General features: G+C 35.6%; 2 protein-coding genes across 13 annotated transcripts in view; one reads left to right on the top strand and one right to left on the bottom strand.

Annotated features, from left to right (window-relative positions):
• The window catches only part of LOC105425747 (uncharacterized), a 213,964-nt gene extending 203,035 nt beyond the window's left edge, over positions 1 to 10,929 (top strand). For all 7 annotated transcript variants that reach the window (XM_089081198.1, XM_089081200.1, XM_089081199.1 and 4 more), the window contains 5 exons: positions 965 to 1,143; positions 1,884 to 2,042; positions 3,282 to 3,558; positions 6,555 to 6,696; positions 7,678 to 10,929. In XM_089081198.1, the coding sequence (XP_088937324.1) occupies positions 965 to 1,143; positions 1,884 to 2,042; positions 3,282 to 3,558; positions 6,555 to 6,696; positions 7,678 to 7,882 (962 nt within the window). In that variant the 3' untranslated portion in view covers positions 7,883 to 10,929. The remainder of the gene's footprint in view (positions 1 to 964; positions 1,144 to 1,883; positions 2,043 to 3,281; positions 3,559 to 6,554; positions 6,697 to 7,677) is intronic.
• Positions 10,930 to 11,713: 784 nt separating this feature from the next.
• LOC105425708 (Inositol 1,4,5,-trisphosphate receptor) overlaps positions 11,714 to 14,118 on the bottom strand; it is a 41,148-nt gene continuing 38,743 nt past the window's right edge. For all 6 annotated transcript variants that reach the window (XM_089081188.1, XM_089081191.1, XM_089081190.1 and 3 more), the window contains 3 exons: positions 13,886 to 14,046; positions 13,656 to 13,817; positions 11,714 to 13,538 (listed from right to left, as the gene is read on the bottom strand). In XM_089081188.1, the coding sequence (XP_088937314.1) occupies positions 13,458 to 13,538; positions 13,656 to 13,817; positions 13,886 to 14,046 (404 nt within the window). In that variant the 3' untranslated portion in view covers positions 11,714 to 13,457. The remainder of the gene's footprint in view (positions 13,539 to 13,655; positions 13,818 to 13,885; positions 14,047 to 14,118) is intronic.

Raw genomic sequence — 14,118 nt, 5'->3', positions numbered from 1 at the left:
TCAGCTTTTTTATTTCACGTTCGTGTAACGAACGTTCCACACAAAGATCTCGCTATTTCACTTTTTCCTCCCTTCCTTCTCACCGGAGAACCGTTGAATATCAAGATCGAACGTTTTTCGATCTCTGTGCCTACGTTATTTCGCGCAGAGTACGATCCGGCGGAACATAAAACTTTATGCGACCCAGGGAGACCGATCTCCTTATAGGAAAGAGGTCGAATTCAACCGGACGACCCCGAATTGCCGCGAATAATCATGCGAAATTGCCGTGCAAGAAAACGGAACGAGGGAATCCCGTCTGCCGAGCAAACTCCGACTCGAAATAAAAGTGCCCGTAAGGCATTTACCCACCTATAACACGTAGTAATATAGATAGATCTCTCTGACTGCGAGAAACTATCTGTGGAGAAAAAAATTAAGCTAAGAGACGCGAAAAGAGGAAGGTTACATGAGACCCACGAGAATTCAACAAAATGAATTTGCAATAAAATGAAAATATTTTATACATTCGGAATCGCTTTGATAATTCCTAGATGACATCTCGAGATAGATAATAATTTTTTCATCCGCTTTCCGTATCATTTTTTAAATTAATTTTATAATTAATTTGTTGCACGAGAAATTACATTAATTACATTAACAGAGAAATTTAGGAATATTGTAATTTTTTTCTCATGTCACGCAGATCAGAAGTTTTCTTTATTATTCTTTATCTTTTTATTAGGATCTTTCTTTACTATTATCATTATTTCTTTTGATTATCGTGTCTCTATTTTGTTACAACAGTTTTATTGATTTACTAAATTTATAATTAACTTGTTGCGTAAGAAATCATTAAATTATATGATAGATGAACTCATGGATACTTTGCGCGTTTGGATTAAAGTTTTACTTTTGCGAAGCGTAGTTTGCGAGATAATTTCTCTTGACACCTTCACAAGCGACGCACTTCCATCTGCTCCAGAACGTGAGGGTGGCACTCAGCAGCCGGCCAGCGTATGTGACGTCGAATATTACGGATTGACGTCACCGGTGGAGGGCTCGGTGGTGCATCCGGAACCGCATCGGCTATTCGCGATGGAAGGCCCGGTGAAGTGCAGGCAGCACTTTATACCGGCGCCCAACCAATCGGTGGTCATTACGGTGAGTTTCCCAATGAAATGTCTAATCTCTATTCGTTTAATCGGCCGCCGGGAATCCTTCGTGAATTTTCATCATTCAGGATTTTAGATTCCTGCACTTTAAAGTCGCTTGAAAAAGAAGAAAGAACATCACGCGCAAAAATTATCATTGCAGGAGACTTGAGATTCCAGAAACTGAAACTTTCTGCATTCGCGACGCGAATCTTTAATCTTCGTTCGAATAATATTCCGCGGATCGGAAACGTGGTTGTGAAACGAAGGGGAGTATGGTTCAGCCACGGATTTCAGCGGCTCCTACGAGAACGATAAAGTGCAACAATTGAATTTCTGATGGAAACATATCAACTGTAATCCATGCTGAACGATACGAGCGTCGCATCCGCATTGCGAATCCGTTACGCCCGACGGGAAGAATCGTGCAACTTTAATCCGTCGCGCTCATGCAAATCTTTTTATGTTATTTTATACGTATATAATATATAAAATTTATTCGCCATCCGTACCATAACTGACATGCTTTTTTGCGAATGTGGCATAAACAAAAGAACATCTCAATCATTGGAGAAAATAACAAAACGAATAATTTCAACTGGAAATTACACGCACGATAATATCGCTCGGTAATTAATTATTTGTATTGTTTTCGTTACCTTTTTTCAACCTCTTTTTTTCCGCTTGCCGTACAGACATTTTCATTTTTCGCATTCATTTTTCGGAGCGTTCACATACTTCCGTTTGCAGGTGAAGGGTAGCACGAAGCAGACGCCGAACAACCCGTGCGAGACCAAGTGCGGCGACAGCGGCTGCCACTGCGTCAGCAAGTCCCTGGAGAGCATGGACCACCTCCTGCTCGTCTCCGAGACCGGACACATTGTCACCTGTCTCTGTGGGAATTACCAGGTAAACGCGAATTGCGGAAAAACTTTATTCCATTGCCTCCGCCTCGAATGAACGTCTCGACGGAGTGGCCGCCCTTAACCCCCACGTATACTTCCGCTCCTTGAATGCCGCGAGATAAAAGATATCGTTATTACCGCAACTTTTACACCCTTCGCATTGTCATGTGAAAACATCGACGAGATGTCGTTAAAATATATCGTTCACAATACGCAACCTTCTACTACGGATTTCTCTATGCTCGTTATTCTTTCGGGAAATGATTTTCTCCTCCTTTCCTTTTAAAAAGGAAATTTGTTACTCGCGAAACTTTTTTAAAAATCTAAAACGTATTTTTTTTTGATATCGATAAAGTGAGTATTATGAAATGGAATTCTGCGAAAATCATTGTTTGCGTAAAATTAATTTGATGTATTATATACAATGCTATTAACGCTCATATAAAATATATAATATCGGTTTCATTAACATGATTTCATCATTTACATCATGTTGTATAATCAGCTTAAAAATTTTTAATTTACTGTGTAATAATCTTCTATTATTTTTGATAAATTTATAATATGGTGCGTATGTTACAATGATTACAATGTATATCACTGTATCAAAATGAAATGAGAAAGCGGCACCGCTGCCGAAAATGCACGCCGAAAATGTTTTATCATTTTCTGAGATTTACGTTTAATTGGAAAAATATTTAACAGTTATCGGCGCTAAATAAATTTCTATATTTATTTATGCAAAACGCTTTTGCCACAATCTCGCGCGTACACTGTGCAACTGACCTGACTTTGACTCTATCCACACGATGATTATTAATAGACGTATTATCAGATTACACCTGATCGAGTGTAATCGTTATGGCGAGTCTATAAACGGTAATACGATTTCGATTCGTGGGATCATCATTTCATATTCAAATGCTCGTTATTCCGACACAATTGAGGCTATCATGCAAACAACGAGCTAAATCTGTGTAATTTAACTGTATAGGATTAAATCCGAAATCCGCGATTGATAATTAAGCGTCGTTGCACGATTAGTCGATAAGTCATTCATGTCTATGTCGTTTTTTCCACACATTTCAGCTCGGTCCTTTTTTTATCGACGTTTCTTTTTCATCGTTATTTTCAATCTTTTAACGGTTCTTTCAGCCTTTTTACTTTCTATAAACTGCCCATCATTTTCCTCATATTCCTCGATCCTCATTTCATCCGTCTAACGGGCTCTATTATCGCGCAGGACTGGCTTCCGGTAGGCATCCGTAGCTGGACCCCGGTCTACATCGAGTGGTCGAGGTCGTCGAGGGCGGGCCTCAATTTCCACGCGGCCTACAAGTTTATCAATGACACTTACTGTGGCGATCACACAACGGCGGAGCCGGAAGGCGAGGTGAATGGGGGTGATCTAGCGAGCGCTGGGCTCAAGTTGAATCAGTATTACCAGCAGAAATGTACCTGGATCCTGGACTCGCCGATCGACCGGCAACTCGTCATCGAAGTCAAGTCCACTCAGAGCCGTGAGTAGCTCTTACATTTATGTGGCTCGCTCGCAGAAATCATTTTAACAGACTTTTGATATCAACTTTTACAATATCTTACATCACTTATGTGAATACTCAACTCTTAAGTAACTTCTAATAAGTACGCATATAATTACAGAATTCTCTTTTGTTTTACATAGTTTCATGTAAGGGAGAATATTTTTGTAATTTTATGATTCAGTAATAATTATAAATACGAATTTTTTGTTTTTTTTTTTTTTTTTTTGAATGTTGTTATCCATAAAATTCGTTAGCCTGTAATTTTATATCTTGTAAGAAAGCTGCGAGCAGTTTAATAGCACGAAAATGATTTATCTAGGAGTACCTATCTACGTCTCTCCAGAGAGCATTTCTCGAACGATTTATCTTCGAGCGGCATTAAAAGAAAACAAAAAGCAGCTGCGTTCCGAAGCAGCGTATCTCTCGCAGATCTCGAGCATTAAGAATCTCGCGTCACCATGGCGCAATTAATTTCTTTACTATGACGAACTTGTTGATATTTCCGCTGAAATTATTCCGACTTAACGACATAACTCTCGTGTGCATGAAATTTTCAAATGAATATTTTTTTATAAAATTGCAATTACTTCGATCAACTCTTGAATTATACTTTTTATCATCATTTAGCGAAAATCCATCATCACGGTTTTCGCTTTATCGGAAGGAGCTCTTCAAGGAATTCAAACGTATTAAAAGAAAACAATTCTCAAGCTAAACTATATTGCCGCCTCGATGTTTTGTCGAGACGTGATTATTATATCGGAGGACAACATTCTTTTCGAGTTGTTATCCTTAACGACGTTTCCCGCCGTCGCCTTTAGCTTTTATTTCGATAAGCGTAAATTCTAGTCCCGCGCCTCGCAATAGGATTCTATTCGCAGAATTCTATCCGCAAAATTCTATTTCGATCCCGGTTGCGGGGCTCGAGAGAAAACAGAGATAGATCATCCCTCGCGCGACGCGCCCTGTCTCTGGCGACGACACGGCGAAATCTTCTCTCGATTGCTTTTCTTCCGAGACCGTCGGAATTTCTATCCGCGCCATTGGCTCCGCCGCCGTCGCCGCCGCCGTCGTCGTCGCGGCGAACGAAAGGGTGAAAGTTGTAGAAGAATAAGTCGAGGGGTGAGAGAACGTCGCGGCCGACCGAAGAGACAGAGGAGCGCGGCGTGAAACGAATGGCAGTGGGTCGCGAGATTAAAGAGACCATCGGATTTACCACGACAACGGAAGTTCAAGCTTCGTCGTGTAGAAACGATGCTGCACTCTCTTCATTTCCTTCTCTCTCTCTCTCTCTCTCTCTCTCTCTCTCTCTCTCTCTCTCTCTCTCTCTCCCCCCCCCTCCTTCTCTCTCTTTGTGTCGCGTTTCTTGTGTCGTTCTTCCTCTTTTCCTTCCGCCTTCTCACATTTCTAATAGTACATAAATCGTCATCTTACGAGTACGACAAAAGCGACTACTTATTGCTTATATTCGATCTGGGAATATTACGATTATTCCTCTCAGGTGAAATGCAGTAAGGAATATTGCTCCTTCTGATGTAAGATCGGCTGTATTTGTGAACGAAAATTTATCTTTATTTTTACGAATCGTGTACGCCATCTTTTATCGCGCAATTGAGCATCCGATACTAGCGGCTTTTCATTGCGCGATATTATCATTCAATTATAATTTCAAGCGAGATTTATTTAATAGTCTTTCTCGCCAGCGGTTTCCATTTTCTCTTCGAGCTCTCGCGACCGATCGATGCAGCGAGATATATGTGTACACATGTAACAATACAAAAACAATACATAAATTGTGACCTGTACGTTTGTATGGAGGAATATCTATTGGATGCGGAGAATACTCTCTGCAATGTTTCAAGAAAACACGCATTTTATTGCTTCACGAATATATGAAAGGGAGAATATATATTGAACTCTGTATAGGAAGCTTCGATTTATATGGATGGATTATGCGGACGAGATTTGATATAAAAAAAGAAGATTTCCTCTGAGGCGCGCCCCGTTTTCTTATGTCAATGTCGTGGATGTAATTACAGGGCGTGTATTCACTCGCTAAAGGAGTACGGCAATAAGTAACGAGTGAATTATTAAATGAATTAATGAGGCTTCGTGCACTTCTATGAAACCGTCCGCTTTATGAACCGCCGCGAATCGAATTACTCCATCCTCGACGACACTCCATCCGCAACTTCACCATAGAAATGTCGCTGTCCCCGTTCCTTTCATCTTCTCGTTTCTACCTTCGCTCCATAGCTTTTTCATTTTCTTCCTCCTCGCCACCTTACGGAACATTATAAATAGAGTCAGAGCCGTAACCAAAGCCCCGCAAACGCCGGCATCGGAAATGGCTTTAATATACCTCTCTTAGGCCGCGTGGTACTACCGTGCTTCTTCTCTCTTTCTCTCCTCTCCGTCCAGTTGCCTTTCTTATGAAATTTCATCTTTGAATGGTGCACTTTCGAGAATGAGAGAAGTTCGCCAAAATATTTACCGTATAAATAACAAGAATTCTGATAATAAACAGAACTCTACCAGCCTCTCGAGCACGCGATATTACTTCTTCGTAGGATGAAAGATAAACAGGAGTATTTACTTACGTAATCCTTGCAAGTTACTATAATCATTGCATATTTAAATAACAAGATTAATTAAGAACTCACTTGGAAATAACTACAAAGCAAAGGTAAATTCAGGAAAGATATTTAAATCCGATGCATAGGCTAATTTAGGAAATTCTTCTTCGGTGAGAAGAAGTCCGAGATTAATGATGGTACATTTAGAATGATGCTTCTTCCACTCATGCATCGCACAGGGACTCGTAATACCTGTGATATGCTTGATTTATTTGAATGTGTTACAACACCCTCGCACACATACGTTTATGTCATCAGAACAAATTTATATTATTATAATACGCGTGATTATCGCGACGCCTGTCCACTTTATGCTACGCTTCTTCCACTTAACAGGACCCTGCACGGCGTGGAACCTGACGATACACGAGTATAACAAGACCGGCGATCCTGCTGGACTCAGACTGCACACGTTCTGCTCGAGGGACACGCACAAGAATTTCACCCTGCCGTGGAAGATGAATACCGCGGTGGTTAGGTGAGTTTCTTACCCCCGGCGCTCACCTCGGCCGATTAACCCGGCGAAAGTTTCGCCGCGATCTTGTCTATTAGCTACGTTTAACGACAGTTCCGTGACAGTTTCGAGACGGGAGATTATGACACTGGCTGAAATATAACGGCGTTTTACCGGCGTATACGCGATCGAGCTCGCGCCCCGTGTGTATGCCGCATAAAACCAGGGAATTGATGCCCGCGCGATCCGTTACTGTCGTCTCGCACGAAGAAATTATCCACTGATTAACAATCGGCCATCGTTCATCCGGCCTTACGACGGCAATCCCAGTTACAACCGCGGCACATTACTCCCCTATTTCATAATCTACGGAATAAAGAAAAATTATGCTTAACAGCAGCTTCTTCGCGGGGTACTTTATCAGTGACTCTGACAGTGACCGATGCGGTTGAATCGAACAACGACAGAGTCATTTTTATTATACTTCGAAAATAATTTTTTTCGAATTATCTAAGAAATTGAAAGAGGGAAAATTACGAAGAAACTGTCGTCATATATCGAAACTTCGACAATGTCAAATTCCCACTAAATTTGCATTCATCGATATTCTGTAGTTATCGGTCGTTGTAAATTTTGAAATACTTCAAAAATATAAAAAAAAAAAATCGTGGCCGCCGTCTTCACATCAAAAGATATGAATAGTTTCAGATAAATTATATACATGAAAAAAATAGTTTCAAGTATCTAAAAATTTAAAGTTCTGATTTGAAAATAATTTTGTTGGGCTTAAAATAATTATGTAGGACGTTCAAATTAACTGCTGAGAGTGTCAAAATATTTTGCAGAGTATTGTTATCAGGCTTAATTATTTAAATCTAATAAAATTCTTAGATATTTCAACAAAATGTTCTCTTCGTATGATGTTTATTGAAAAAAAAAAAAAAAGAGTAAAACTGAATAAGTGAAAGATCAACGCGTATAAATAAGATCTGATCTGCCTTTCAGGCTGCAGGCCCTTGGGAGGACTGCCCCGCAATACACGATGAGATGGCGAAGTCTGACAGTGATCGCCAATACTCGCCAAAGTGGACCATCGCCAGCTCCGAACTGGCACGTAGTGGGCTCGTCGAGTAAAACTAAGCCGCGGGGAATGGCCTTTATCCTCGTTATGTTCGCGATCCTACTCGCACGTTCGTTTGACTGTACTTGAGACTGTTAAGCTCAGGGGAAAATCGCGTTAATGCAGACACGTTCCTGTTAATTGAACCGCGAAACTCACTGTCTCACGTGTATATAAACGATGAGGACTCGTGCCGGTCCTCGTTTTACGTCGCTCGATGTGAGATGTTTTATGAAGATGGCACCCCCTCCGCCCCCCACGACATCCCCAATCGACAGTCGAGATTTTGCGGGCTGGCTCGTTAATTTCCGTCTGCGTAATTATCACGAGAGAAATATTTTAAGCGCAGAAGAAGAAACGTGCCGTGCGTGCGACGCAGGGAATAAATACCGAGAAAATTTCGATCGATCTGTTATATTTTTCACTCTAATGTACGACTCAATCTTTCGAAGTGTGAACGGGAAGTTAACGAGTCAGAGTCTACCATTCTTCGATCGAATCGTACGTATACATATTATACACACTCACGCATACATACATGTACGTTGGAATTAATGAAAAATGATGATCAGCACATTTAATAAGTGATTAGCTCACATTGTCATTCGATCTAAAGATATGGATCTGTAAAGTCTAGATTGTCCATTTCTCGTCCAATTAATTTGAAACTTTTTATATTCTTCATGCAAATAAATAATAAAAGTTGTTTCAAGATTTTTCCTTGCTATACTCCTTACACAATTGTTATTAACACTAGAAATACCAAGCGGTTATTTTTAATCGTTTTTATTTCTTTTAATTAATATTTTTTTGTAATATCAAGGATAAAGATTATGATTTATCAGGTGCTTTTTCTCAGGTGCATCAGATCCAAGAGTAGATTCAAGAGTAGAATTTTAAAAATTTCTAATTTCAATATTCTCCATCAGAATAAAGAGAATAATAAAAGTTAGAAAATTTCAAAATTGTATCTTTAATATAAGAGAAGATATTAATTTGAAAAATAAAAATGGTCAGAAATAACCGCTCGGTACTTCTAGTATTAAAATATAGGAAAATATTATTTTTTAATATTACTCTTTAATATATTTTATAATATTTAGTATATATTCTAATATGCATTCTATTAATCTATATTCTTTATTTAAAATATTATTTTTTAATCTTTTATTGTGGATCTCGGTCGTTTCGTTTTCCAAAACGTTTTTATAAACTAGCTGCTGGATTAAAGCTGCAGGGTCCTTATTAAAATCGCAATTTCTCTGATCATTTCTGGAAATATCGAAGTACTGTTTCCCTTTATATTTTCACGTTTTTTCATTGTTTTTAAACTTTTACTTAAAGTATGTTAATGCCAGCTCGATCTGGCGTCTGTATATATTATACATATATAAAGCAGATTACATGCAAGAACGCGATGCACGGATTTGAAGTAGCGAGAATTCACACGAGTCACCTCTCTTTCACGCGAATGCCAAAAATTATACGTACGTGTAAGAGATTACAACCAACGGTAGCGACATGTGTACATAGATAGCGGCGTTGATAGAATTTGTACAGAACACGATTAATTGTCTACCCTAAGTCTAAGTGGATTATTGTAAAATAACGATAAAATAAGTAATCTTACGCGGCTGCTGAATAAGGACGAAAGAAGAAGAAAGAATGTATTTTAACGAACGAGCTTCGCGTGGGCACTTCGCGATTTATTGTTATACAGTTTGTCAGCCGAATGGATACTCTCATCCTGACAAAACTATCGATCCACTATCTGTCTGTCTGTCTGTCTGTCTTTCTCTCTCTCTCTCTCTCTCTCTCTCTCTCTCTCTCTCTCTCTCTCTCTCTCTCTCTCCCCTCTCTTCCTCTCTCGAGGGATCGTCAATCGAGAATTCACACCGGATATCCGTTTTCCAAGTATCTCATGGGGATAGAACGTGCCGATTCCGCTGGCAAATTTACGATTGATTATTAAAAGGAATAAAAAAAAACGGAATAAATGCTAGATCGTAAATAATTAATTAATGTATGCGATTTCACCAAAATGCCAGCCAGTAGAACCAGACCGCAGCTCGTGCACTTCGCAGGTTGTACAACGCTGCGTAAATATTTCTACAAATTTCTATTAATTTTATAATAAATCCACGAGAGATCCCGTTGTTTTTTTTTACATCCAATTAAGTATAAAGCGTAATATAATGTAACGTGTTGGCCTAAGTATAATAAAACTAGTCATTTTCAAGTATTTTCTCTAAAAGAATCTTTGTATCTCAAATACAATGCAAAGAAAATCATATTACGTTCCTGTATCTTTATATCTTCCTTGATAAATTTTAGTTTTTATGAATACACATGATCTCATGAATACTCATGATCTCATTTTAAAGATAAATATGTTGAGGTCTTGTTGTCTTTCTATCGAATCTATGTTTAAAATTTTCAGAATGTAACTCGTAATTATATTAATTTGTGTTAATGCTGCATCTTTTGCTTTAAAGAAATAATGTATTCGAATAAATTGATTACTGATACGGCTTATCAGGAGGATTTGTCTGAGGATTTTTCAATGTTCATTGTTGTAACAGATTGAATTACTTTTATACGTCATTTTACTGAACGAATTGAATTCATTATTTAATGTAACGCAAGAGACACTCGATGATACGTTATGTTATAATTCATAAGATAAGCAAACTATGTCGAAGAAACCTCGTCAAAACAGACATGAAAGTCCTTATATACTTAATTATCGCAGAATCGACTGATCCAATGAAATCGGAATCGAAACGCAGCCATATGTAATGATTTATATAAAAAACGTAGATATGAAAGAAGAATGTGGAGAAATTAATTTTCCAGACAGGAAATATGACAAATCCCACGTGCCCTTGTGTTCATACAAATATCCTCACATCTGTGAAGAAATTGCATTATCACTGCGTATTATACGATAGCTGGCTTTTCATTTGAAAAGCATACCGACTTTACACAAACGTGCGACCTACGAAAGAAAAATACGTGTTACATGTATGTACATGTACTAGCCGCGTATATATATATATATATATATATATATATAAGTCACAATAAATAGTCAATTGTTTCATATAAAGTCTAAATAAAGTAAAATAAAACATTAATTCTGTTACACATCAATACCCAATAACTGCAAATTTTTAAGCGATTGTGTATGATCCAATTAAAAAATTACAGGAAATGAAAAAGCGCATAGCACAATAAACACAGCGAAACCAAAAATATGAATAAATCTCGTAATTGCAACAGCCTAAAAAAAAATTGTACGAAATATTTTTAAAATATCTAGATCAGTAAAAAAAAATATCCCTTCTTTCATTAATGTGTCGCATTCTTTCATATTTTATCTGATTTTATTATTTATTAATTATTAATTTATTGATAATACGTGTAGCGATATTAAAACATATTATATTATATTACAGTTAATGATTAATGAATTATTTAAGTAGATAATGCAATAATCGCAACATAAATTTATAGAAACCAAAGAAATAAAAGAACCATGATATACAGATAAATAAATAAATTTAAATTAATATATAAATGCTATTGTATATTTCTTATATCTTATGTACAAGTATTTTATTAATTCTTTTTTTTTATCTCACATAGAACTAATTGTAAGAAGGAACGAGATAGATGCATTGTCAAGTTAAATTAGTTATAATTAAAATCTCCCTTTTTATGTATTAAAATCTGCAATCTTCAAAATATTTACTGTACATAAAAGTTATATATTATTATAAAAATTATATATAATGCGTATTTATACTGTTTTTATAATGAAATTTTTTCTATACTATTAATATGTTGCTTTATAAGCAAATTTATTATAAAAAGTTAAGATATCACAAATATAAGAATATCATGTAATAAATAGAATCATTAAAAAAAACATAATTTATTCACACACGTAAGTATGAACGCAATCTACATGCACAATGTAATTACACATGTTGTATATTATATAATAAAAACGATGTATATTATGTAATAAACACGAGGTAAACATTAAAAGTAATAGATATTATTTAAATTCTTTAAAGATTTTAACAGTACAATCTGGTATGTCTGACATAAAAGAAAGAGAAAATGAAAAGAGATCGCGCGATATGTGTATAATCGATAATTAATAACATACGATAGAATGAAAAGTAATTTACTCTAAGTGACACTATTTCATTTTTCTAACAATTACAATATCTAATAAAATATATACAGTTGCGTTACATTTGATATTACATCAAAAACAAACAAAAAGTATTATTTTATATATTCGCACATAGACATAAATCTCAAGTATTATGAAAACGAGTTAAATTTTAATTCCATAAACTCCATAACATCGCTGTTATGCATGCAATGTTCAGATAATATGCATTTATATCATCATAAGATTAACACAACTCGATTAAAATTTATAATATGTCAACTATCGTTTATATATTAACAATCAATAGTCAGACAACAACATTCTAAAACTTTTTCATCATATAATATCTGAAATTTGAAAAGATTTTTCCTATACATATATGAGAGTCCATTGATCCCTATTAATTATCTATCATGTTTTCGTTAATTATATTAGTAATATTGCATGTGAATACGACTATCTTCAACAAAACTAAAATAAAAATTTAATATTATAATTGCATATTTTAATTTTTCGCAATTACTTCTAATCGCATTCTAAATCATCATTAATGATATATTAACCTAAAAGATAAATTTTAACAACATTTAACAATATTAAAATTTGAGCGTATTATTATTATTATTATTCGAAATTAAATATGTACTTTCACTCAAAGCATATATTTTAATTTCGTATGTTTTATCGCATTTATTCATTTACATAAAATTAAAATAATCAATTATGTAATCATAAAGAATTTAATATCTCCAAAAAAAAAATTATGCCGAAGAAACAGATAATCTAAATATATATAATTAAATATATGATACAGAAAATCTGTACAATTTTACAAATATATTTTCTCTCTCAATTATATTTCTAGATTAAAAAAAATCTTTATTGTCTACGAAAAGAAAATTCGTATAACACAACCATGGCTTTGATAACGCGAAAAAAATATAAAACTTTATAACTGTTATAAAATGCTGATATAATAATATGTAATGTATCCATTTGGATATGTATAAATATTAATGGCAAAACTAAAAGATAGAGTGATCACATATAAAAACAAGAATATTCTAAAAGACATTAGAATATTACCTTACAACAGTTTAGTAATTGGAAGTTTTAAGTAATTTACTTATTCTAATATATCAATGGATACGCTTATTTTTCTATATAAACAATATTCATACATTAATAAACAATGCAATTTACGGTATTCGGGTTCCTTGATGACTGATCGATAAACTGAGTCGAGAGCCTTTATAGTAAAGGAAGAATGATAATCTTAATGCCCTAAATGTATTTTACTTTCATTAAAATTAGGAACAAAACCGTAAAAATGCCTCGGATCACTTATTCGATATACATTCGTATTCTTAAATGCCAGTAAGAACACACGAATATCTTTACGTATCCACTGTCTCGGAGTATCAAACTGAGATTCGTCCAGGATAAGAAGAAAATTATAAAATACATATCTTAAATTTACGTGGGTACATTATGCAAAATTGCAGATGCAGAATTCAGAAGGCCTAGCCGCTGCTTCTGCTTTCGTTGCTCCGTCATCTATTAAAAAAGAAAATAAGATTATATGATATGTATTTAATATCATTTGATTGCTTGATATCTTCGACACTTTTGCCGATTTCTAAAATAATTTAAAAGAATGTCAGTGATTGTTACTTGATCACGAAGCTCCGTAAGTTGCTGGGACAGACATTTAACTAACAGCTGCGTGGATTCTAATTGCGACTGCAAACTTCTTAGTTCCACTTGTTCTCCTTCACCTTCATCCGCGGCTAATGATTTAGCCCGCAATCTTGGGAACCATTCCAAATTCCGATCCTGTGAAAGTACATAGAGCTTAAAGATATAAGCATCGCCCAAATTTTTCAAGCTCTATGAACTATTACCTTGACCATTGCGTAAACATACGATTCGGGACCTGTAAATTCGGTCGGATCTTTCACCTTCACCAAGACAATGAAGTAAAGATAATGCCACATATTATGCTCATGTTTTATGTGTTCTTCAAAGGAAACTGTTTTGTTGTCAAAAGCTGATCTATTCAAACCTAAATAGACAATAATAACACATTTTATATCACATTATAGTAGATACGTGACTAAATTATAAAAAATCGATT

This window comes from Pogonomyrmex barbatus, unplaced genomic scaffold (genome assembly GCF_055798465.1).
Source record: "Pogonomyrmex barbatus isolate J1 unplaced genomic scaffold, ASM5579846v1 scaffold4, whole genome shotgun sequence".
In the NCBI taxonomy this organism is placed as follows: domain Eukaryota; kingdom Metazoa; phylum Arthropoda; class Insecta; order Hymenoptera; family Formicidae; genus Pogonomyrmex; species Pogonomyrmex barbatus.
The sequence above is the reverse complement of the archived record's forward strand: the minus strand, read 5'-3'. Positions and strand labels throughout refer to the sequence as shown.